At 41.7% G+C, this 23,322-nt stretch overlaps 1 protein-coding gene across 1 annotated transcript in view; it reads right to left on the bottom strand.

Annotated features, from left to right (window-relative positions):
* Positions 1-23,322, bottom strand: part of SETD7 (SET domain containing 7, histone lysine methyltransferase) — a 50,766-nt gene that overhangs the window by 11,953 nt on the left and 15,491 nt on the right. Inside the window, exons 3-6 of the mRNA XM_049632191.1 lie at positions 16,149-16,350; positions 11,330-11,519; positions 5,505-5,586; positions 1,835-1,952 (exon numbers count right to left, since the gene is read on the bottom strand). Of these exons, the coding sequence (XP_049488148.1) occupies positions 1,835-1,952; positions 5,505-5,586; positions 11,330-11,519; positions 16,149-16,350 (592 nt within the window). The remainder of the gene's footprint in view (positions 1-1,834; positions 1,953-5,504; positions 5,587-11,329; positions 11,520-16,148; positions 16,351-23,322) is intronic.

A 23,322-nucleotide genomic window follows, 5' to 3' on the forward strand; every position in this document is an offset into this window, starting at 1 on the left:
ACAACTATTTACTGAGTGCCTACCATATGCCAGGCACTGTCCTAGGTGCAGGGAATATAGCAGTGATGAACGTGAAAAAAATCTTCATGGGTCTTAATATTCCAGCCCTGTCATGTGATACTGAGATACCATCTACCTTAGGTTGCTGTCAGTTGTGTATTTTTCTTATCTCCCCAGTAGAATCTAAATTTCAGGAAGAAGGGTGCCTATCCATTTATACAGTACAGCACAGTGAGTTTCGCCTGGAGCCAGATTCTGCTGTTTGAAATCCTGCTTGAACTCTGACGGTTACTGTATTTGTGACCTTGGGCAAATGGCTTACCCTCTCTGGGCTTCAGTTTTGTTATCTGTTATCTAAGGTTAGAATAAATAAGTAGCGTGTCACTATCCTGAGCCGCCTTTCATATGCTGAATTTCCTGGATCGTCAGACACAGAAGTCTGGCTATGACCAGGGGATACCGCGTGCCCGGCCATGGCTCAGTTTGAGTGCAAAGCCATCCTTGTCGGTACGACGGCTTTGAAAGTGCAAACACTTCTGATGGCTCAGAGCCTGGAGCCTGTTTCAGATTCTGTGTCTCCCTCTCTCTGACCCTCCCCCGTTCATGCTCTGTCTCTCTCTGTCTCAAAAATAAATAAACGTTAAAAAAAAAATTAAAAAAAAAATGGGGTGCCTGGGTGGCTCAGTCGGTTGAGCGTCCGACTTCAGCTCAGGTCACGATCTCACGGTCCGTGAGTTCGAGCCCCGCGTCGGGCTCTGGGCTGATGGCTCAGAGCCTGGAGCCTGTTTCAGATTCTGTGTCTCCCTCTCTCTGACCCTCCCCCATTCATGCTCTGTCTCTCTCTGTCTCAAAAATAAATAAACATTAAAAAAAAAAAATTAAAAAAAGAAAGTGCAAACACTTGATGATTTCATGGCATTTCCCCCATAGCAGTCCACGGCAGGAAGTAAAAAAGTGAAGACACGAATGAGCAATAGAACCAGCAAGCCCAAGTCCTACACGCTTAATGCAGGTGAGACCAGATGGAGACGATGAGCCAGGCTAAAGCATCGACTTTCTGCCCTTAGGCAGACATGTAAGGAAGTTCATTGTGAAGCGAAGAAACAGGAGCAAAAACACACATGAATTCTGGAAAATATATCAAAGTTGTATTTTAAAGGCAAGAGGTGATTATTCTTTAACTTTTTGTTTTCGTTTTTTTTTGTTTGTTTGTTTTTGTTTTCTTTTTGGGTTTTTTTTGGGGTTTTTTTTGGCAGTAGAACACTTCCTGGCTGGATGCAGGCTACTGTGTGACTTTTGCACAAACAGGAGGGGGCCTGCCTATACAGTGCCCTGTGCAAGATCATAATAATTACTAACAGAGTCCAGTTGGATCTCAATTTTTCAGATGCTGGGTGTAGCACAGTGCAAAGCAATTGCTGTCTCATTCACGGCAATATCCTACTTTTTATAAAATAGCTGTGAAACTTAAAAGAGACCCCAGAGAGATCCCCTGTCCCTCCCGCCATGTGAGTCTGCGATGACAAGAGGGCCATTCATGAACCAGGAAGTGGACCGACCAGACACCAAATCTGTCAATACCTTGACCTTGGACTTCCAGCCTCCAGAACTGTGAGAAATAAATTTTTGTTGTTTATAGGCCATGCTGTGAATGGTATTTTTGCTACAGCAGTCCAAAGACTGCTATGAGACAGTATATCCCACCAGTTTTACCAAAAAAGACTGTTCTTTCATATTTCTAGGGAATACTAAAGGGGCTAACAGGAAAATTAAGAGTGTTTGAAACAAAGCCCTTTAGCCAATCAAGTTGATTCTCCGCTTCTACCCCACTCACCTCTTGGTGTGTAATTCGAACTCCATTATAAAAAGACATAACAGTATTAGGTCCCACTGCTATCTTTGAAAACAGTCCTTCTCCAGCACTGGAAATGAGAGATTCAGCAACATAAACCCTAAATAGGAAAAACAGTCAAATGATGGTTCTTTCAGTTTGATATGTTACTTTTTATATCAACCATCAACATAGTATGGCTACTGAACCCAAAACATCAGTTCATAGTAATCCAGTGAGGAAAGAAGGAAGGAAGGAAGGAAGGAAGGAAGGAAGGAAGGAAGGAAAGAAGGAAGGAAGGAAGGAAGAAAGGAAAGTTAAGCCCTAACATTTGGCATTAGAAATTGAGGAACTGCTACTTACGTACCTTTTAAGAGTGATGTCTAGGGGGTGCCTTGGTGATTCAGTCAGTTAAGCATCTGACTCTTGGTTTCAGCTTATGTCATGATCTCACAGTTTGAGGGCTCAAGTCCCACATCGGGCTCTGTGCTGACAGTGTGGAGCCTGCTTGGGATTCTGTCTCTTTGCCCCTCCCCTGCTCACGCACTCTCTCTCTCTCAAAATAAATAAAACTTAAAAAAAAAAGAATGTTGTTTAAAATACACTCTCAAATATGGGGAATATTATATACAGTTGATCCATGGGTGTAAACTATGCAGGTCCATTTATATGTGGAATTTTTTTTTTAATGTTTTTATTTATTTTTGAGACAGAGAGAGACAGAGCACGAACAGGGGGGGGGGCAGAGTGAGAGGGAGACACAGAATCCGAAGCAGGCTCCAGGCTCTGAGCTGTCAGCACAGGGCCTGATGCAGGGCTAGAACTCATGAACCGTGAGATCATGACCTGAGCCAAAGTCAGATGCTTAACTGATTGAACCACCCAGGTGCCCCTATATGTGGGATTTTTACAGTACAGTACCACAAATGTCTTTTCTCTTCCTCATGACTTTTTCTTTTCTTTTCTTTTTTTTTTTTAAGGTTTTATTTTTAAGTAATTTCTCCACCCAACATGGGGTTCAAACTCACAACCTTGAGATCAAGAGTTGCACGCTCTACCAACTGAGCCAGCCAGGAGTGCCCCTTTATGACTTTCTTAATAACATTTTCTTTCTTTCTTTTTTTTTTTTTAATGTATTTATTTTTGGGAGAGAGAGAGAGAGAGAGAGAGAGACAGAGTATGAGCACGGGAGGGGCAGAGAGAGGAAACACAGAATCTGAAGCAGGCTCCAGGCTCTGAGCTGTCAGCACAGAGCCTGATGCGGGGCTCGAACCATGAGCTGAGATCATGACCTGAGCTGAAGTTGGTCACGTAACTGACTGATCCACCCAGGCACCCCCTTCATAACATTTTGTTTTCTCTAGCTTACTAGAGAAATACTAAGTAATAGTAAGTAAATAGTAAGAAATACGAATATTTATTAAGAATACAGTATATAATACGTATAACATACAAAATATGTGTTAATCAACTGTTTATGTTATTGGTAAGGCTTCCTATCAACAGTAGGCTATTAGTAGTGAAGTTTTTGGGGAATCAAAAATTATATGTGGATTTTCAGCTGTGTGCAGTGGGGGAGAGGAGAGGTGCCCCAACCCCTGTGTTGTTCAAGGCTTCACTGTATTCATAAAGCAACTCAACATTTGATAAGAGGTTTTTTTTAAAAAGAAATTATGTTTTTAGTTAATGAGTGTTTTCACTGTCTTCCTGGACAAGTAAACATTTCCAAAGTAATTCAAGCTATGCCCATTTGTCAGGGCTAAATAGGAAGAAAGGCTGTTTTAATTAAGCCCCAAGATGAATCTTTCACTTGAAACACTGACAGTTAGTAAAACATATTCAATATGCACTTCCCAACAAAAGGGTTTATAACATGTCCACTAACTATGGCCCAAGGGTCAAATCTGGCAGCTGCCCACTCTTGGAAATACAGTTTTATGGAACGTGGCCACGCCTATTTGCTGTCTCTTGTTGCTTTAGCGTTACAAAGGCAGAACTGAGTAGTTGCAGTAGGGACCCAGAAAGCTTAAATATTTACAATATGGCTCTTTACAGAAAAAGTTTGCCAATCCCTGGTTTACAGGAAAACAGCACTCACTCATCATTATTGAACTGGACTGAATAAGAGAGTGCATGCCCCATGAACAACTAACTATTCCAGCTCTTTGGGTGCTGTGATCTAATGACTCTGGTGGAAATGCTCATCTTTAATTTTTGTTCCATGGGTCTTACGCTTATTTTATGCACTAGAGGACTAAATTATTGCTTCCAACTTTACTCCTTCTCTGTGGTAGAATTATACATCCTGCTACTTTGCCATGTGACCTTGTGGTGCCTCCTTCACGGTGGGTAGACCATGTACCCCTGCCGGGACCATGCTGGGCTTGGCCGTATGCTCTACTTTGCTACTGGAACATGGGCAAGAGGACTGCATGCCAGGGCCCAGGTGTTAAGAGGATGGCAAATTTCTGTCAGTTTTCTGTGATTTCCATTCATCTCCACCGGAAGAAGATGCCTCAGGAGGACACTGCTCCTTCAGCCTGCATCTTGGAATACAGACATGTGAAACCGACCTGAACCCAACTTGAAATCTGAAGTCCAGCTTCATCCATCTGAGCCAAGTTGAGCCTGGTCAAAAGTGGCTGAACCTCAGCTAACTTACAGAATCATGAGTGTAACATAACATTTCTGCATTCATAAACCACTGTTAGGTTTTGAGGGTATCATTATACAGCATCATCACAACGAAAGTAACAAAAAAGATGGATACATATGATTATCGCGCTTTTGTGTTTCCGGTAGCCAAGAGACAAGAGACCAAACCCTTCCCTTTGTAAATGGACCACAGCTTTGTATCAAGAAAGAGGCCTTTCATTCATTGTGACATTGTGGTGGGAGCCCTGTCAGTTAAACCAAGGAAGTGGCCCATTTTTCAGATGGGACCAGAACAAAAAGTGAATGGGAGTCATGCTTTGTAAGCCAGGCTAACAAAAGAGTGAGGCAAAGAGAAGGCCAACTGCAGATGGCACTCTTACTCAGGAGCAGGCCAGCTGCTAGGAGACAAGCATCTCGGGGAGAGTACCAGAGAAAGTCATACCAAGAACTGAGCACTGGAGTTTAGAGAAGATGAAATGGAATGGGACTTGACACTTGGGGAATGAGCTTATAGAATCGGAAGCTTGTCATTTATAAGCTGGAATGTCTTTATGCTTCTTATATTGTCTTTCTTTCATGCCTGTTCTCCCTTAGTGAATAAAGAAATTGTCTTGTGTTCCAGATCCCCTCAGCTATGCTAAGTAAAGGAGGCATTCTGGTTCCTGCCTTGGCTAGACAGAGCTTTAAAGAAGGTGAAATGCTCTAGAGGCCGGCATGTGGCTTTCATTGCACCAGGGCCCTCAAAAAGGGGACAACTGGGTAGGGCATAGCTGGCTGCCTAGCCCGACAGCTGTCTATATGTAGAAGTTGCATTCTGGGACTGACACATGGCTGTTCTGTGCTTTATGGTTGGAGAAACTCTCTCACAGGGACAGAGTCTATATGAGCATAAAAACACTCTTCATCACAATATATGAACTTTTTTTCAGAGAGCCACAAAGAAGGATTAGTTCCCAACATTAGGGCTTTTTAACCTCCTATAAACAGGGCTATTAAAACCACAAGGAAAAAAAATTACCTCTCTGATTCATATGGATCTGGAAGAAGAGCATTGGTAGAAATGCAAGATGAAGTCGATTTATCAAAGTGGTACACCGAACCTGAAAAGCAAACGAAAATCTCAATCCAGGGATTACAGAGTTAGAGAAGAACTTTTACAGCGTCTCTCTGTATTCATGGGACAGAATGAGTTAAATAATGAAAAGTGTTATTCAAGTTATAGCACCTGGTGGAGAGGATGTGGAGAAACGGGAAGCCTCTTGCACTGTTGGTGGGAATGCAAACCGGTGCAGCTGCTCTGGAAAACAGTGTGGAGGTTCCTCAAAAAATTAAAAATAGACCTACCCTATGACCCAGCAATAGCACTGCTAGGAATTTACCCAAGGGATACAGGAGTACTGATGCATAGGGGCACTTGTACCCCAATGTTTATAGCAGCACTTTCAACAATAGCCAAATTATGGAAAGAGCCTAAATGTCCACCAACTGACAAACAGATAAAGATGTGGTTTATATATACAATGGAATACTACTTGGCAATGAGAAAGAATGAAATCTGGCCATTTATAGCAACGTGGATGGAACTGGAGGGTATTATGCTAAGTGAGATAAGTCAGGCAGAGAAAGACAGATACCCTATGTTTTCACTCATATGTGGATCCTGAGAAACTTAACAGAAGACCAAGCGGGAGGGGAAGGGGGAAAAAAGTTACAGAAAAGGAGGCAAACCGTAAGAGACTCTTAAATACTGAGAACAAACTGAGGGTTGATGGGGGATGGGGGAGAGGGGAAAGTGGGTGATGGGCACGGAGGAGGGCACTGGATGTTGTATGGAAACCAATTTGAAGATAAATTATATATATACATATATATATATATATATATATACACACACACACGTGTATATATATTATATATACACTCACACACATATACGTATACTTACATATACGTATATGTGTGTGTGTGTGTGTGTGTGTGTATGTATATATAAAAGTCATAGTACCTGGAATAAATTCTTCAATATAAGTAAAAAAATTTTTTTAAATTTATTTATTTTGAGAGAGCAAGAGAATGAGCAAGCAGGGGAGGGGCACAGAGAGAGAGAGAGACAGAATCCTAAGCAGGCTCCATACCGTCACCACAGAGCCCGACAGGGGGCTTAAACCCCCAAATTGTGAGATCATGACCTGAGCTGAAGTTGAATACTTAACCAACTGAGTCACCCAGGTGCCCCCAAATTCTCCAATATAAATGAATGGTTTTTAGATTTGCTTTTGAGTTGCATTTCTAGGTCTTAATGAACAGCCATCATATGTATTTCTTAAAATCCCATTTTTGCTTTTGAATTGTCTTTATTCAAATGGTTTAAAAAATGCTTGTGCAATTAAAATTTTTAATCTAGAAAATGCTTTGTCATGAAATTCTGAGATCTTCTGGGCAGATCAGGTTGAGTGATGGTTTTAAAATTTTCTCGTGGTTTTCTTCCTAGTAGACACAGTCTGTAGACTCCAACCACCAAGCCCTGGCAATTGTCTCCTTCACTAAAAATAAACATTCAGCCTCACCAGAATTAAGAACAGAACTGCTTTTGATAAAGCAAAAACACAGTCATCTTATTTCTATTAAGGTTGTTCAGAAGCAAGTCAGTAATTTATTCCAGAAACTAAGGTACACAACTGTCCTAGATTTAACACTGGCTCTCCGCAAAGGACCAGCCTCAGAGAGCCTTCCCAGAGCACACTGAAGACATCTGAGGCTCTACTGCACAGTAAGTAAAGAAGCACATTTCAGAACCGATGGGCTTAGTCCTGTAAAGTAAATTCTTTTAGGCACTAAGACATCACAAATAGTCCCATTAAGCAATTCCTCGGTGGTTACCAGTGGTTACCAGGTCCTCTTTCAGTTTTGTTTTGTTTTGTACAATCACAAAATCCAAAATCAATGTCTCAAACTAAAAGTTAAAAAGCAATCAGGATCAGTCAAGGTCTAGCTAGGAAACAGACCATTTGAGTATTTCAAAGAGAGAATTTCACTCAGGGAATTGGTTATACAGAGCACGGAAGAACTAAGAAGCCAAACGGGCAGGTAAGGAGCCCAGAAACTGGCAAGAGCTGGAAGCCATACAGCCCTAAGCCAGAGGGACAAAGGCGGAGAGGGTGTGCCTGGGGTTCTAGAGTTGGACTGATGCAGGACCTTCCTGTTGGGAGATGGAATCAGGAGACAGGCCACTGCTGGAGACACTGCTGGACACAGAGAGATCTTCTCCCTGATTCCTTTCCTCTCCATGCCCTTGGCCAGTGCCTCCCGATGGCCAAACCCAGAGAGAAGCCAATGCACATGACCCTAGGAAACGTGGCCTGCCAGCGGCAGAAGCCCCCTGCAATGAAAGCAGGACATGTGGACAAGAATTGCATCTGGGAGCAAACTGGTAATGGACCAACGCACAATCCATTAAAGGAAGTTAGTTTAAAAAAGAAACAACCCACACAATTCAACCAAACTTTTCTGTGAAATACATGTTGTATTGCACAGAAAATCTATGAACCTCCACCTTCCTTCTTTAGACTAAACCTTTCATCCCAAACGTACAGAGTGCCAACTACATGTAAAGCACTGTGTTAGGGACCGTGCAGGTACAAAGAGGAGAAACACCTCCGGCTGCTCTTCAAGGAGCCGATGCTGTCTTTTCCAGCTTAATGTCCCTTCCTGTTTTTCCTAGATCTGCTCCAGGCAAACGGAGCACAATCTTTAGTTTTACTCCTCTCCTCTATAGTTTATACTATGCCCTTTGACCAGAATTCATTCATTCACTTGACAGTCACTAATTCTACGAGGTGAGCCAAGCCTTAAAGACAGAATGGGAATTAACAGAGAAAGGAGTTCCTTTGTCGAGAGATGAAGAGACAAGGCAAGAAGAAAATCCCGCCTGAGGCATAACGAAGAAATCAGCGCATGGTAAGTGGAGAACTAGAAGTAATTTATGGGGAGCACCTGGGTGGCTCAGTCAGTTGAGTGGCTAACTATTGATTTCAGCTCAGCTCATGATCCCAGGGTCGTGGAATTGAGCCCCGCTCTGGGCACCGGGCTTGCTTAAGATTCTCTCTCTCTCCCTCTGCCCCTCTCTGACATGTGCTCTAAGTAAATAAAAATAGAAGCAGTTTGTGGTTGCAAAAGCATAAAGAGAAAGGGTGTGGTGGGAGAGGTCGGCGGGGGGCAGGTTGGGAGTACTTTGTGTGAGGTGTTTGCATTACGTTTTCCTCCTCCCCATGGTGGACCAGATGGCAGCATGGCCCTGTCAGACCTCATCTGTAGGTTAGTCTGCAGCTCACTGACAGTAACGAGAGGGGCTGGGGGAGTGCGGTGGGGAGAGGTGCAGAACACTGAAGACCTGTGTCCTGTCAGTCACCCAAAGCAGCCATGCTTCTTGACCTTTGTGAAACCCAAATTGCTCAATGTATCCTTAAATTAACAGGCCTGCCAGAATCTCACCAGTTATGCCCCTCCTCCCGACCTTTACTGTGGCCTTATAATGAAAAGGGTGTTCATCATTTACAACCAGGAGTTCTAAAAAAAAAAAAATACCCTTTGAGAACTATTACCCTCACTTCCCAAAATCTGTTTCTTACTTATACTAAGAAGAAGGTAATAATAACAATAACTTTCATTATGGTGTTTTTACAGTCGCTGCCAGCACCTGTCTTTTATAATGAAGAAACAATTTCCAAAGGGATAAAGAACTTGCCCGAGACCACACTGTGGCAAATGCTGAAGCTGAAACTTAAATGAGGTGACTCCAAAGTTCAAGGCTCTTGCCACTAAAACACGCTGCCGCTTGTGAAGTTTTAAAATTGGCATCACCATTTGGGGATCCTCCCCTGGCCCAGGTCCCTTCATTTCTAAAGACTGTGGCACTGTCTCCTTTCAGAACACATGTGAAGAGCACAGATATGAGAATTTGAAGTGCAAAGATTACTGTTTCACTTAAAATGAAAACAACTTCATTTGGGGATGATTGAAAATTTACAGAAAAGTTGCAGTACAGAGATTCCCCGATATCCCTCATGGTTTCTCCCAATGTTAACTTCTTCTGCTTCTTCTTTTTTAATGTTTATGTATTTATTTTGAGAGAGAGAGAGAGAGAGAGGCAAAGAGAGGGGAGAAAAACAGAATTCCAAGCAGGCTCCACTCCATCAGAGCAGAGCCTGACTTGGGCTCGAACTCACGAACCGTGAGATCATGACCTGAGCCAAAATCAAGAGTCAGTCACTGAATCCACTGAGCCACCCAGGCGCCCATCTCATAATGTTAACTTTTTATGTCGCATGGTATGATTGTCAAAATGAAGAAACCAACATAGCCACATTACTATTAACTAAACTTCAGACTTTATTCAGATTTCACCAGTTTTTCCACTAATGCCCTCTTTCTCTTATAGGATCCAACCCAGAATCCCACATCACATTTAAGCTGCCTCAATTTTTAACTTAAAAAAAATAAAAACTGAGACATTTAAAACAACTCAAGTTATAAATGCTAGATTTCCCATTTTTGGACATTCTCCTCTGGAGATTCTCCTTCAGATCACAAATAGCTAAATATTATTTAGGAATATGAGTGCCTAGATTTATTATCTTTTTTACTTTTTTATTCTTAGAACCTAATTTAGATTGGAAATACACGCATATATTGTTTTCAAGGAATCAGACCAATATAAACAGCTTCTTTTTTTCTTTGTCTTTTTCCCCCAGACTTTCTACAATAAATAATTTTATACGCAGAAAAAAATATTTAGTATGCTGTATTATACTTCTATATGGAAATGGGGGGCGCTTGGGTGGCTCAGTGAGTTAAACACCCGACTCTTGATTCTGGCTCAGGTCATGATCTCACAGTTGCGAGATGGAACCCTGCCTAGGGCTCTGCAATGGGTGTGGAGCCTGCTTAGGATTCTCTGTCTCTCTCTCTGTCTCTCTCTCTCTCTGCCCCTCCCCTGCTCAAGCTCTCTCTCTCAAAAACAAAAAAAAAATAAGCAAACAAATAAATAAATAAATAAATAAATGAAAATAAAAATAAAATAAAATAAAAGGAAATAGGATTTTTTTCTAATATGATTCCACTGGGCTCACTCATGTGTCCAGTATGTGTCCTGTGAAGATGCCACTATGCATTTATCCTTTCTAATCAGAGCTCGGGCTGAATCAGCTTTACAATCTGTACAACCTGGAGATCTACCTAATTTGATTCTTTAACATCACTGAACTGTATTTCAGTTTTTTCTGAGATATACTAATCTTTTGAAATTCATGGAATTACTGCCGTCATTTCTTCAATTCTTCCCTGTATTATTATATAGCTATATTCTTGTCATGTGACTTTTAGCATCTGCTACTGAAATGCATGGTGTTTATTTCCCCGTCTCATTGATATTTGGCTTGACTATGTGATTTAATTTGACCAATGAAAAGTGGGTGAAATTATGTCAATTCCAAGCCAAGCTTTCAGAGGCAGCATAGGTGTCTGCTCATGCTCTGACTTCTTGTGACTCACTTGAGAAAATCTTGACCCAGGCCACCAACATCCCTTCAGATGGCCCCAGAATTAAGACCAGTAAGACACAATACAATAAGAAGCCTCAAGTCCAGCCATGCCCAGCCCAGCCCACCCCAGACCAGCTGGAGTACAGCTTGTCACCTGTATTTGAGATGTTAAGGTGTTTGTTATGCAGCAAAGCTGACTAATGCATGATTAAAGTGGACTAGACAAGGAAATTAACTTCTCTCAATTATGCCCTAACAACCTGCTTTGGAATTAGAGCACGCTTCTGAAGCAGATCCAACTTACTTCCAGGCATCAGTTCAAAGTGAGGCCTTCCTTCTTCAGTGGACATAAGGGTAGCCAGCTTTCCCTCTATCATCTCTCCATCGATGAATTTTCCATAAAGTGCAGTCCTCTCGTCAGGGTACACATACGCTATCTTCTCGCCTGTCATCTCCCCGTCTTCATTTACTTCTCCCACAAGGCTGCCTCCATCCTGATGGGAGAAGCCAAAAGCCAGAAAATATTATATATAGTATTTATCCACACGGCACGACTTCAAGAACTTTTTCTTGTGCACTCCCTTCGTGGATAGCACTAATGTAACAGCTTAAGAACTCAGAGAAAAACCTGACGCATACTTACTTTCCCATCCAACCCCGTACAAATAAACGGCGAGAGGTTACATGCAGAGAAGCACAGAAAGCCTGATTTAGGGAGTCAGAGACCAAGCTGCACTTTGCAATGGTGACAAGTTACTGACACTCTCTCTTGGCTTGTTTTTGAAGAAGAACATACGTTGTATTTGTAATATTAGTTACAAACATTTAAAGGAAATGTAACAATAAGTGTTAGTTTGGGCCGATACCAAATGTGATGAGGAACAGTGGCAAGATGGTTTTACTCACTATTCATACCATTTCACTTCTCTATGTGGCATTTTGGATTTCTGGTCCATTAAAAAAATCTTTAGTTCAGATGTATTTAAGAATTAATTTAGTGTACATGAGTAAAGAGAGTTGTCTGCAGTTTCTTTTTTTAAATATTTACTTTTGAGAGGGAAAGAGAGAGAGTGTGAGTGGGGGAAGGGCAGAGAGCCATGGGGACAGAGGATCTGAAAAGCAGGCTCCTGGCTCTGTGCTGACTGACAGCAGGGAGCCTGACGTGGGGCTTGAACCCATGAACTGTGAGATCATGACCTGAAGTCAGATGCTTAACCGACCCACTGAGCCACCCAGGTGCCCCTGCATTTTCTAACAGATAAAAAAAGGACTTCTGGACACTGCCTTTCTAAGAATCCTACACCACCACTTTTTATGGCATTAGAAGGAAAAGTGAAAAAAAAAATCAACTGAATTCTATTCCCTCCCCCATCACCACTTTCTCCCCACTTTTCTTTATTTACTGTTCCCTTCTGCCTCCTTCCAGGAGAGAAGCCAGCTGTGCTTCCTGTTTAACTGTCACTTGCTTTCATTCCTAAAGGTCATTAAATACTTCAGAGCAGAGGCTATCATACAATTCTGTACCCTGGTAAACGCTAGGGACATAGTAGGTGATCCACAAATACTTTTTGAATTGAACTGGGATACCAAAAAATAATCTAATAACTAATCAAAAAATAACTGAATCCAGACTACAAGAAATGTTTCCTTTTTTACTGCCCATGAGGAAGGTCTTTATGGTATAACTTGGAAAATCTGGGACCTCTTTGGGTTTGATACAACAAGAGTAGTGCCATGACATATTCTAAACGCTTGGTTACTTCTCCAACTCAAAGGTTCTAGAAACAGCTACTCAACGACAGTAGTACAGGATGACTTCTGAGTGATCCCAAAGGCTGCTTGCAGAGAGACAGCAGGAATAAATAACATCAGGTACGTGATTTCTATAGTTCTCCATAGTCTGATTGCTCTTTGGAGAAAAGACTTTATAAATTTAAAAACGAATCACAGCACTTTCATAAAAAGAAAAATACTTGGCAGCATTTTTCATGGATAGAAAGCGCAGTAGAGCTATATTATTGCTCTTTCTCCTCCCAGAGTTAATTCTTAATAACCCAGCATAAACGGGGATGATACTTCCTGCAAGATCTGCCTTCAGGCTTTCAGGGGTGATTACTGAGCAGAACGGTGTTAGGGCGTTTCTGCTTCTCATATGCTGTAACTAATGTAAGCCAACGTTACCAGTTACTTGTACGGAATTCTGTCTTTCTAGGGTCTCAGATTTTTCTCCCTTAATACTCTAAACTCTGGTTTGGGGGTGGTGGTGGTGAATTCCTCTGTCTAGTATGATAAAGCAGAGGTTCTTTTATTTCTAACAGGACGTAAACACTTTTAACTGAAAATGACGTCACCGTTCCAAGGTAAAATTCTGAAAGAAATACGCTGTCCTGAGAGTAAGCTTATAAATACTCTAAGGGGAGCCATTCTTTTTTCCTCCCCTTGTTTCTGCTTTGACCCGTATCACAAAACAGGTGCCTGTCTGCTGTGTCAGGGAGTGCTGGGGAGGAAGCTGCTGCCTTCTCTCCTTTGCTAGGAGGCTCCCCTTCAGGGAGAAGGAATCACTCATTTGAGTAGTGAGAAGGCGGGGTCTGACAGCCACCGCCACCCATCTCTCTATTAGGTGGAGGTGACAGGGCAAAGCCTGCTGCCCCCAGAGGTCCTGTCCTGGAAGCTGTCCGTGCCCTCAGGCTGCACCTGCACCCCTCTCCATTCCTGCCCTTTCCTTGGGGAAGCTCCCCCGGGCAGGCCCTCCTTCCCTGGGGAGACCCGCGACTTCCCAGAGCTCTATCTGCAGCTGGTCCAACTGTTCCATTCAGAGGGGGAAGGACTGAAGTGCATTCTGACTTTGGGTCCATAGCACGTCTCCGACCCAACACGGTCATAATAAAACCGACCTTTTGATCTCTGACACCTAGGTCTATTTCTTAGTGGATTCTGAATTCAGAGAGAAGAGGGATGTCATTAGCCCTCTCCACTGCCAACAGATACCATATATAAAGCAAGTGTTATCCCAGGTTAATTTTGAAAGCTTATAACTCTCCAGTGCTTCTTTCCTAAGGCAGAGTGTTCTCTGGGTATTTAATAAGATAATAATACAGCAGGCTGATTCATACAAAAGGTGATCTCCTCTAGAGACTTTAATTGATCCTAGTCACAAGTAAGATGACAAGTAGTAGGAGGATCTGGTAATCCCTATTTTGCCTCTTCCCTATACCCAACTGCACGCACAGAGTTCCACTTTCCCTGACTCCATAATTTACTGTCACATCGGCAGATCCCCAGCGCCAGACGGCAAGATGCTCAATCGGCCTACTCCTGAAACAACAAACCTCTCTGTCTTCCTAAGCTGGTTAAGAACCTGCACCACTTCCCTCTTCCTGCTTGCCCTGTAGGCAGTGACTGAAAGGACTTTTGATCTATTGCAGAGCCTACTAAGAAGATATGTTAAATGTCTGGGCAATCATTTAAAAGATCTTTTGCGGTATTCTTTCCTTCTGCCCTGCTCCTAGAGTAGAACTTTTAAAAAAAATATTTTACTTATTTATTTATTTTTAAAGTTTATTTACTGATTTTGAGAGAGAGACAGTGAGGGAGGGGCAGAGAGAGGGGGAGAGAGAGAATCCCAAGCAGGCTCTGCGCTGTCAGCACAGAGCCTGACGGGACTAAATGCCACAAACCGCAAGATCATGACCTGAACTGACATCAAGAGTCAGATGCTCAATCAACTGAGCCTCCCAGTCGTCCCTTTAAAATCTTATTTAAAAAAAAATTGTTTTTAAATTTTTATTTAATTTTTTGAGAGAGAGAGAGAGAGAGACACAGAGACAGAGCATGACCGGGGAGGGGCATAGAGAGAGAGGGAGACCTAGAATCCGAAGCAGGCTCCAGGCTCTGAGCTGTCAGCACAGAGCCCGGCACAGGGCTTGAACCCTCAAACTGTGAGATCATGACCTGAGCCGAAGTCGGCCACTTAACCGACCAAGCCACCCAGGCACCCCAAGATTTTATTTTTAAGTAATCTCTATATCTAATGTGGGGCTCAAATTTACAACCCTGAGATCAAAAGTCATACGCTCCACCAACTGAGCCAGCCAGGCACCCCGAGTATAACTTATTTTTAAAGAACAATAATGTGTAAGTAGATTTAGCTGGAGGCTATTTTTCTTGTTATACCTGTAATAGATCTTTTTTTTTTTTTTTTTTAATCATAAGAAGATAGGTCTCAGAGTAAGAAAAATTGTATTTTGACTTAAGCTCTGGACAAAATTAAATATTATTATTATTATTATTATTATGTTAAGTAAGCTCTTTGTCCAACATGGGGCTTGAACTCATGATCCCAAGATCAAGAGTCACATGCTCTACTCACTGAACCAGTCAGGTGCCCTGGACAAAATAAAATTTTAGCTAAAATATTTTCTAAGGTCTATTTTCTGACAAATTTTCTGGAAATTAACTAATAACAGATGGGATATTTGAAATGCAAACAACAATTAGAGCATTAATTCCCAACCCAATGAGTTTTGCCACATCTTTTTGCTCCAGTAAACCCTAGAAATATTGGGAAATATTACCAAATACTCAAAGGCAAGGTAACTTTAATCACCTTAATTTAAACAACATAAGCCATAAATCATTTATAAAGTAGGGAGTAGGGTTGTACAATCAAGTAATAACAGTGCGGTAAGTCCCAAAAGATGGGAGATTGCTGGATCAGTCTCCTGTATGAGAACCAGAATGAAGTGCAACAATGAAATATTCCATCTCTTTCTGTATATCAGAAGACTATTTTTAAAAAGCATGCATTTTTTTGGTCTTTATTAGTGGTACAATAAAGCCACTTTGTCCCAATTGATTTGTTTGAATCACGACTATTCTTTCTTTTCCAAAACACCACTGAAGAGGAATGAATAGTAGTTGCTAAGATCACCAATCTAAGTGGACAGTGAGTAACAGTGAGGGGCACACCTTGTAAGCTGGTGGCTTCAGCTCCTGTGAGTCTCAAATTTCACAGATTGATATTTTCTAACATAGAGAGTACATTTTACTCCTCATTGTGAGGAGTCAAAGCATCGGCTTGAAACATGTTACATTCCAGCAAAATGAACAGTCACCAGGCTTACTGGGTAGTATATCCAGCAGACTCCATGCCGAATGTTATCTTTGTATTGCCCCTTGAAGATCAGTCTCCCATCCGTGTCGTACTCCTGGGCGGGACCATTCAACTCTCCGTCTACATACGTGCCCTGGAGAACGCCTCCGTCCTCGTAAGTGTACACGCCCTGGCCCTGTAGGGCATCGTCCACATAATATCCCTCCAGGGTGCTGTGAGAGAAGGGAGAACAAAAGGGAATGGTCAGATCATGACTGTGCTCTCTGAAAAGAAAGCACCACATGAAAGGCACTGCATGCCCAGCTCTGGTTTGATGCTGACCTGTATTCAGCCCATCTCCTGAATTCCCTAGATCGCTAGGAAAAACACTCCCTAGATATAGGTAGCATTAGAGACAGAGAGAGATCTACTTCTTAACTTCCTGGTTCCTATTAATCCTTTTTCTCTGCTAGCAGAAATAGAGAAGAACAAAGGTACAGGGGGAAGCTGAGAACAAGCCTCATCTGAATACGTTTCAAGGCTAAGATGCTGATCCATACCGGGCAATAGAAATGGTGACATATCACACATAAACCATTGATGCTTAACTCCCTCAAGAGGGGTCCAGACCTCACTGGTAGTTCTCAAGCTCTTTTAGATTGCTTGTACATATAAGTATCTAATAATACGAAAGTGGTTTAGAATGTAAATGTCTACGTGTTTGTTTAAGTCATTAAATGTATTACTTATGGGTGACAATCATAATTGGTAGCCAATCAAAAGAACCCCTTCCATTTCTTTGGGTGATATATGGGAATTTACTTAAGTAAATGCATGCGTGTGTGCATGTGTGCGTGTGCATGTGTGTGTGTGCATGATCAGGGCAAATGGGGGCAAGTGAGGAAGACTGCAGGCTGAGCCTTGCTAATATCATTAGTAGCCCGACAGTGTCGAGACCCATACTTCTAGAACAGAAGCAAGCTCACGGGGATGCTCATGGTGATATTACAATAACTTCTCCATCGCTCCTCATAAAACACTTTTGGAATTTCAGTATGTTTTCAGCTTCTCAAAGGTCATTATGCAATGAAACTAACTTCACCAAAAACTCCCTTTATGTACAGCAATTTGGAATAAGGGAAAGACCAGTTCAAATAAGTTTTAAAATTTAAAATGTAAGATGTTTATTAGCAACAAAGACAGTTTGTTTTAGGACCTGCAGATAGTGTCCATTCATCAATTCAACCAACAACCATTTATAGGGTGCTTTCTAAGTAGCGAGCATTGTGGGAGGTTCTAGAGAGCATGATGAACAAAATAAACAAACAGGAGAGGCTGGCAGGCACACACTGTGTAGTGGGGACAGATGGGACGCAAAGGGGGCCATGAGGACTAAGGTGGTCGCACCTGACTATGCCTGGTAAGGTCTTGTCTTGCTTACTGAATGACAGAGTGAGCTGTAATTATTAAATGAAAAGCACAGTCTAAACAACACAGTAGCCCCTGATCACACTGTAATTACACGATCAGTAGTCTCCCAAGGAGATAAATAGTTCTCTTTCAGTTTTGTTTGTACTACCAGTGATAAACAGGCAGAGTAAATTCATGAAGAGAATGAAGTGCACTTTAGTATAGCCCTTGCATAAGTAATCACAATTCTGTATCAGTGAGGTTGGAACTAATGAGATTCGACTGTCATTAGACCCTCCCAACAGCCAAAAAATAAGTAAACAAATACAAACAAAAATAACAACAACCCTGTTGAAAGATAGCTAAATCAACGGATGCAATGATGCAGTAGATGGTGCAAAAAACAACTTCATCATCTATCTTCACAGTTAGGATGGCCAGATAAAATATAGGATGCTCAGTTAGGTTTCAATTTCAGAAAGACAACAGGTAGTTTTTGTAGTTTAAGTATGTCCCTAATATTGAAGGGAACACAGTTATCCTAAAACATTTCTCGTTGCTTATCTGAAATGCTGCTTTAACGGGGTGCTGTGGATTGTTATTTGCTAAACCTGGGAACCCTATTGACTAGATTCTCAGGGAGCATTCAAAACATTCCTGTGTGTTTGAGCAGAATTATCCCCTGACAGACGAGTCTGCCAGTATTTCTCAGGCTGATGATCAAATCTACAAGGCATGGGTCTTGCAAATCCCTGAAACAATAAAATGGACTTGCACATACTTCCCCGTAACCATCCCCAGGAGTTTGTCCCATCCTCTTACCGTGGAGCCTGTCCTCGTTAGTATCATAGCACCAAAACAAACAGCTATTTCCCTCTTAGCCCAACTGACAAAGCTGCACAAATGCAAATTCTTTTAAAAAAATCTTTTTTTAATGTTTATTTATATTTGAGAGACAGAGAGACAGAGTGCAAGTTGGGGAGGGGCAGAGAGAGAAGAGATACAGAATTTGAAGCAGTCTCTAGGCTCCGAACTGTCAGCACAGCGCCCGATGCAGGGCTTGAACCCACGGACCTTGAGATCATGACCTGAGTCCAAGTTGGATGCTTAACCAACTAAGCCACCCAGGGGCCCTCACAAATGCAAATTCTTAAGGCACCGGAGAGCAAACTTACTGTGTTATTTTTCAGCACCTGCTTGAAAGAAACAGCTTAGCCCCCTTAGCAAATTTGTATGATAGCTTGGATGAAATCTGATGACAAAAGGGGCATGTTATCACATGAACTGGGTTCTCTAGGGCCATAAAAATGACAAGGCTTTGAAATCCTCTGTCACCGAGGAAAGAAAATAAAAGCTTTTTAGTCTGGTGTGAAAGGTTCTGCCATTCTAACTTTTTCTTCCAGGGGATGCTGGCAAATCACTGTCTGCTGCCTGTTTGTGTAAATGCAGTTTTATTGCAACAGCCTCGCACATTCCTTTCCGTGTCCTCTGTGGTTGTTTTCATATTACAACAGCAGAGTTGCAGAGTTGCACCAGAGACTGGATACGGTCCCCGAAGCCTAAAATATTTACCATCTCACCCTATACAGAAAACGTTTGCTGACTCCTGTTCTATAGTTGTCGCTCACACTGGTTTATTCGCTGAGCCCAAGCACACCTCTTTATATCTTAGCTTCCATACCATGTGATGCTTGCTTCTTCCTGTAAAATATATGTAACCAAACACTTTTTTGTTTTAATTTTTTTAATGTTTATTTACTTTTGAGAGAATGACAGAGAGACAGAGAGCGAGTGGGGGAGGGGCAGAGAGAAAGAGAGAGAGAGACAGAACCTGAAGCAGGCTCCAGGCTCTGAGCTGTCAACACAGAGCCCAACACAGGGCTCGAACTCATGAACCCAGAGGTCATGACCTGAGCCAAAGTTGGACGCTTAACTGACTAAGCCACCCAGGCACTCCTATAACCAAACGTTATAAATCCCAGAGGACACATCCAGGAAAAAAGTTGTGGGCCACATTTTCTGGTTTTTCATTCAAAACAGAAATAACCTTGGGATAAAAATGAGTCTTCTCAAGCCTCTGGCATTTTTCTATTCAAAAAAGAAATAAACTGAAAAAATGGCACTGTTTTGTGGCAGCTAAATTGTTGCTCTCTGAGAATACTTGAGAAGTAGCTTTCTAATCCTTCTTGCGGAAATTGGATTGAGAGTTGCATTTTGGAGGAAGTCTGCTAATCCTGGTTTACCCAGATCCTACCCACTCTCTGCATGGAGCCCTACCTCCCCCAGTCTACCTTGACCTCTGCAGCCATGGTCCATCTTTCTCACTGGAGCCTCATCATGAACCATCACAGGACTATCCATGTCTTTAATGATGGCCAACTTACGTGTCATATTTCTCTAGATTGTAAAACCTTTTATAGGAACAAATTAGGCATTATCCATCCAAGCATCCCCGCCCTAACATATGGACACAGCCTGTCTTCAAGTGGTTATTTTCTAAATGAAAGAATGGAAATGGAAACTGGGCTAATTTTGCTTTGAGAAGATGGAGAGGGAACATAACAATAGTAACAATGTTACTCAAGTGCAGGGAGTATTCTTTATATGCAGTATACAGGCATACAGTCTGCAAGTTAGGAAAGTTTCTGAAACTCTGTGCTTCATTTCTTCACTTGTCAACTGCAGCTACTATAAGAATTAAATGGGTTAATATCTATCAAGAGTTTAGAAGATCATCTGGGACATAGGGACTGCTCAAATAAATAATAACTATTATTATTAAACATGCACACTCATGGGTTTGATGGTGAGCTTTCTACTGAGAAACCAGGCTTAAAACAGCATCGGGGAAGTAGTTATGAGATACTAGAATAGTCAAAGAAATGTATAAAACTGCTTTAAATGTACTTTTTTTTTTTTTTTAACGTTTATTTATTTTTGAGACAGAGAGAGACACAGCATGAACGGGGGAGGGGCAGAGAGAGAGGGAAACACAGAATCGGAAGCAGGCCCCAGGCTCCGAGCCATCAGCCCAGAGCCCGACGCGGGGCTTGAACCCACGGACCGCGAGATCGTGACCTGAGCTGAAGTCGGACACTCAACCGACTGAGCCACCCAGGCGCCCCTAAATGTACTTTAAAAGCAAGCAAGAAAAGGGGTGCCTGGGTGGCTCAGCTGGTTAAGCGCCCAACTTTGGCTCAGGTCATGATCTCACGGCTCATGAGCTCGAGCCCCACATGGGGCTCTGTGCTGACAGCTTAGAGCCTGGAGCCTGCTTTGGATTCTGATTCTCCCTCTCTCTCTCTGCCCCTCCCCGGCTCATTCTTTGTCTCTCTCCCCTTCAAAATAAATAAACATTAAAAAAAAATTAAAAAAAAAACAAGCAAGAAAGATTCCTCTATCTGCAATAATTTATGAGTGATCCATTGCATGGCAGGATGGAATAAATGCTCTTTTAAGTGAAAAAAGTAACGTGTATTCATTGCAAAACAAACAACAACAACAACCACCAAAAAAACCCCAGCGCTACAAAGATGTAGAAAGTAGAAATTCCCACTACTCTTTCTCAATTTGGCATGTACCACTTAAGATTTTTTTCCCCCTGTGTATATATCATGTACTTTCCCACCTTTGTTGTGGCTGTTTCAATAAAAATGGGAACATACTGAATACAATGTTCTTGACTTGTATTTTCTTAAAGTCTCTTTCAACACGTTGGCAGTTTCTTTGGTATGTTAAACTACAAAAATGGTCTTTTGATTTAGATTTTTCTGGCACCAGCATCTGAATCAAGTAACCAGAAATGTGGAGAAAATTGAAACATCAATTTTAATTAAATTTCTTTCCCTACATATACACTCAGACCATTTTTACCTATTTTGTCAAAGCTCTCATACTTAAATTTCTGGTAATAAATTACAAAAACTAACTTAAAAGAAATGGGGAATTTTTATAATTATTTATCTAGAATGACACATCTGCATTTTATTTTATTTTTTAATATTTATTTATTTATTTTGGGGGGAGAAGCAGAGAGAGAGAGAGAGAGAGAGATTGAGAATCTCAAGCAAGCTCCGTGGTGCTGTCAGTGCAGAGCCCCACAGGGGTCTCCATCTCACGAACAGTGAGATCATGACCTGAGCTGAAATGAAGAGTTGGATACTTAACTGACTGAGCCACCCAGGTGCCCTGCACATCTGCATTTTATTCAAATATTACTGTATTCTCATGTTAAAAAATTTCTTTAACACTGAATACAAAAAGTGCTTTTAGGAGACTTGACAGCTTTGGCTTTTCCTTGGTATTCTGGGGGCTAGAATGTTTTGGGCTTTCCACTCTCTGTTCCGTCCTCCACTGTGCTCCCTTCCTTTGGTCAGCTATAGTAATATAAGAACCAAGACGGGTGGGGGTGCCTGGGTGGCTCAGTTAAGCTTCTGACTCTTGATTTCAGGGTCCTGAACTCAGGGTCGTTGAGTTCTAGCCTGGCGTTGGGCTCAGTGCTGGGCATGAAGCCTACTTAAAAAAAAAGGGCGGGGGGAGCCTGGGTGGCTCAGTCGGTTGAGCGTCTGACTTCAGCTCAGGTCATGATCTCACACTCCACGAGTTTGAGCCCCGCGTCGTGCTCTGTGCTGACAGCTCAGAGCCTGGAGTCTCTTTCAGATTCTGCGTCTCCCTCTCTCTCTGCCCCTCCCCTGCTCATGCTGTCTCTCTCTGTCTCAAAAATAAATAAAAACATTAAAAAAAATTTTTTTAACAAATATTAAAATTAAAAAAAAAGAACCAAGAGAGAAATTTTAAATGAATCATAATTCTACTTTAAATTCTCACTGCTAACCAAATTAAATTGTGACTCTTAGTATTAAAACATTGTTTCAGCAATCGTTTTATATGACAATATATATTATATATTTTTAGAAGTCTGATATAATTGACATACAGCATTATATTACATATTATCTCTTAAAATGTTGAAAACTAAGTAAAGATAAGAAGAACATCAACAACAAACCCAAGCCATCTACTAGGGCTGTATCTGCGAGAAACTTCAATTTCTTCTAAGGTGTGATATGCAAGCTGAATGGAACACTATCATGCTTCCAGGTAAGAGAATGTGTTATTTGTCTTTAAAGTTTTTTTCTATCCTTTAATAGATCTGTGAGTCTGTCGTATCTGATTATTATAAAGGCTCAAGATGACAGTAACATTTTTTTAACTTTATTTTTGTTTGTTTAGAGAGAGAGAGAGAACGAGTGGAGGAGGGGCAGAGAGGGAGGGAGACATAGAATCCGAAGCAGGCTCCAGGCTCTGAGCTGTCAGCACAGAGCCCGAGGTGGGGCTCAAACTCATAGACCGTGAGATCATGACCTGAACCGAAGTAGGATGCTTAACCGACAGCCACCCAGGCACCCCTGACAGTAACATTTCTGAAGAGCAATTAGTGAAATTTAGTTTTGCTCCCTAAAAATAAATCCTAAGGAAACTCTGCTAGCCACTGTTATCAACAAATAATAGTAACAGCAATAATAAAAGACAATAAAAATAATAATCCATCCTTGATCTTGAGGGCATTATGCTAAGTGAAATGAGTCAGACAAAGACAAATGTTGTGTGTCCTCACTTACATGTGGAATCTCAAAGGGCCTCACTCATAAAGACAGACAATAGTGGGGCAGTTGCCAGGGGCTCAGGGAGGGGGAGATGAGGAGCTGTTGTTGGTCAAAGGAGACAAACTTCAAGCTATAAGATGAATAAATTCTGAGGATCTAATGTACAGCATGATGACGATAATGAACAAT

The sequence above is a fragment of the Panthera uncia genome, chromosome B1 (assembly GCF_023721935.1).
Source record: "Panthera uncia isolate 11264 chromosome B1, Puncia_PCG_1.0, whole genome shotgun sequence".
NCBI lineage: Eukaryota > Metazoa > Chordata > Mammalia > Carnivora > Felidae > Panthera > Panthera uncia.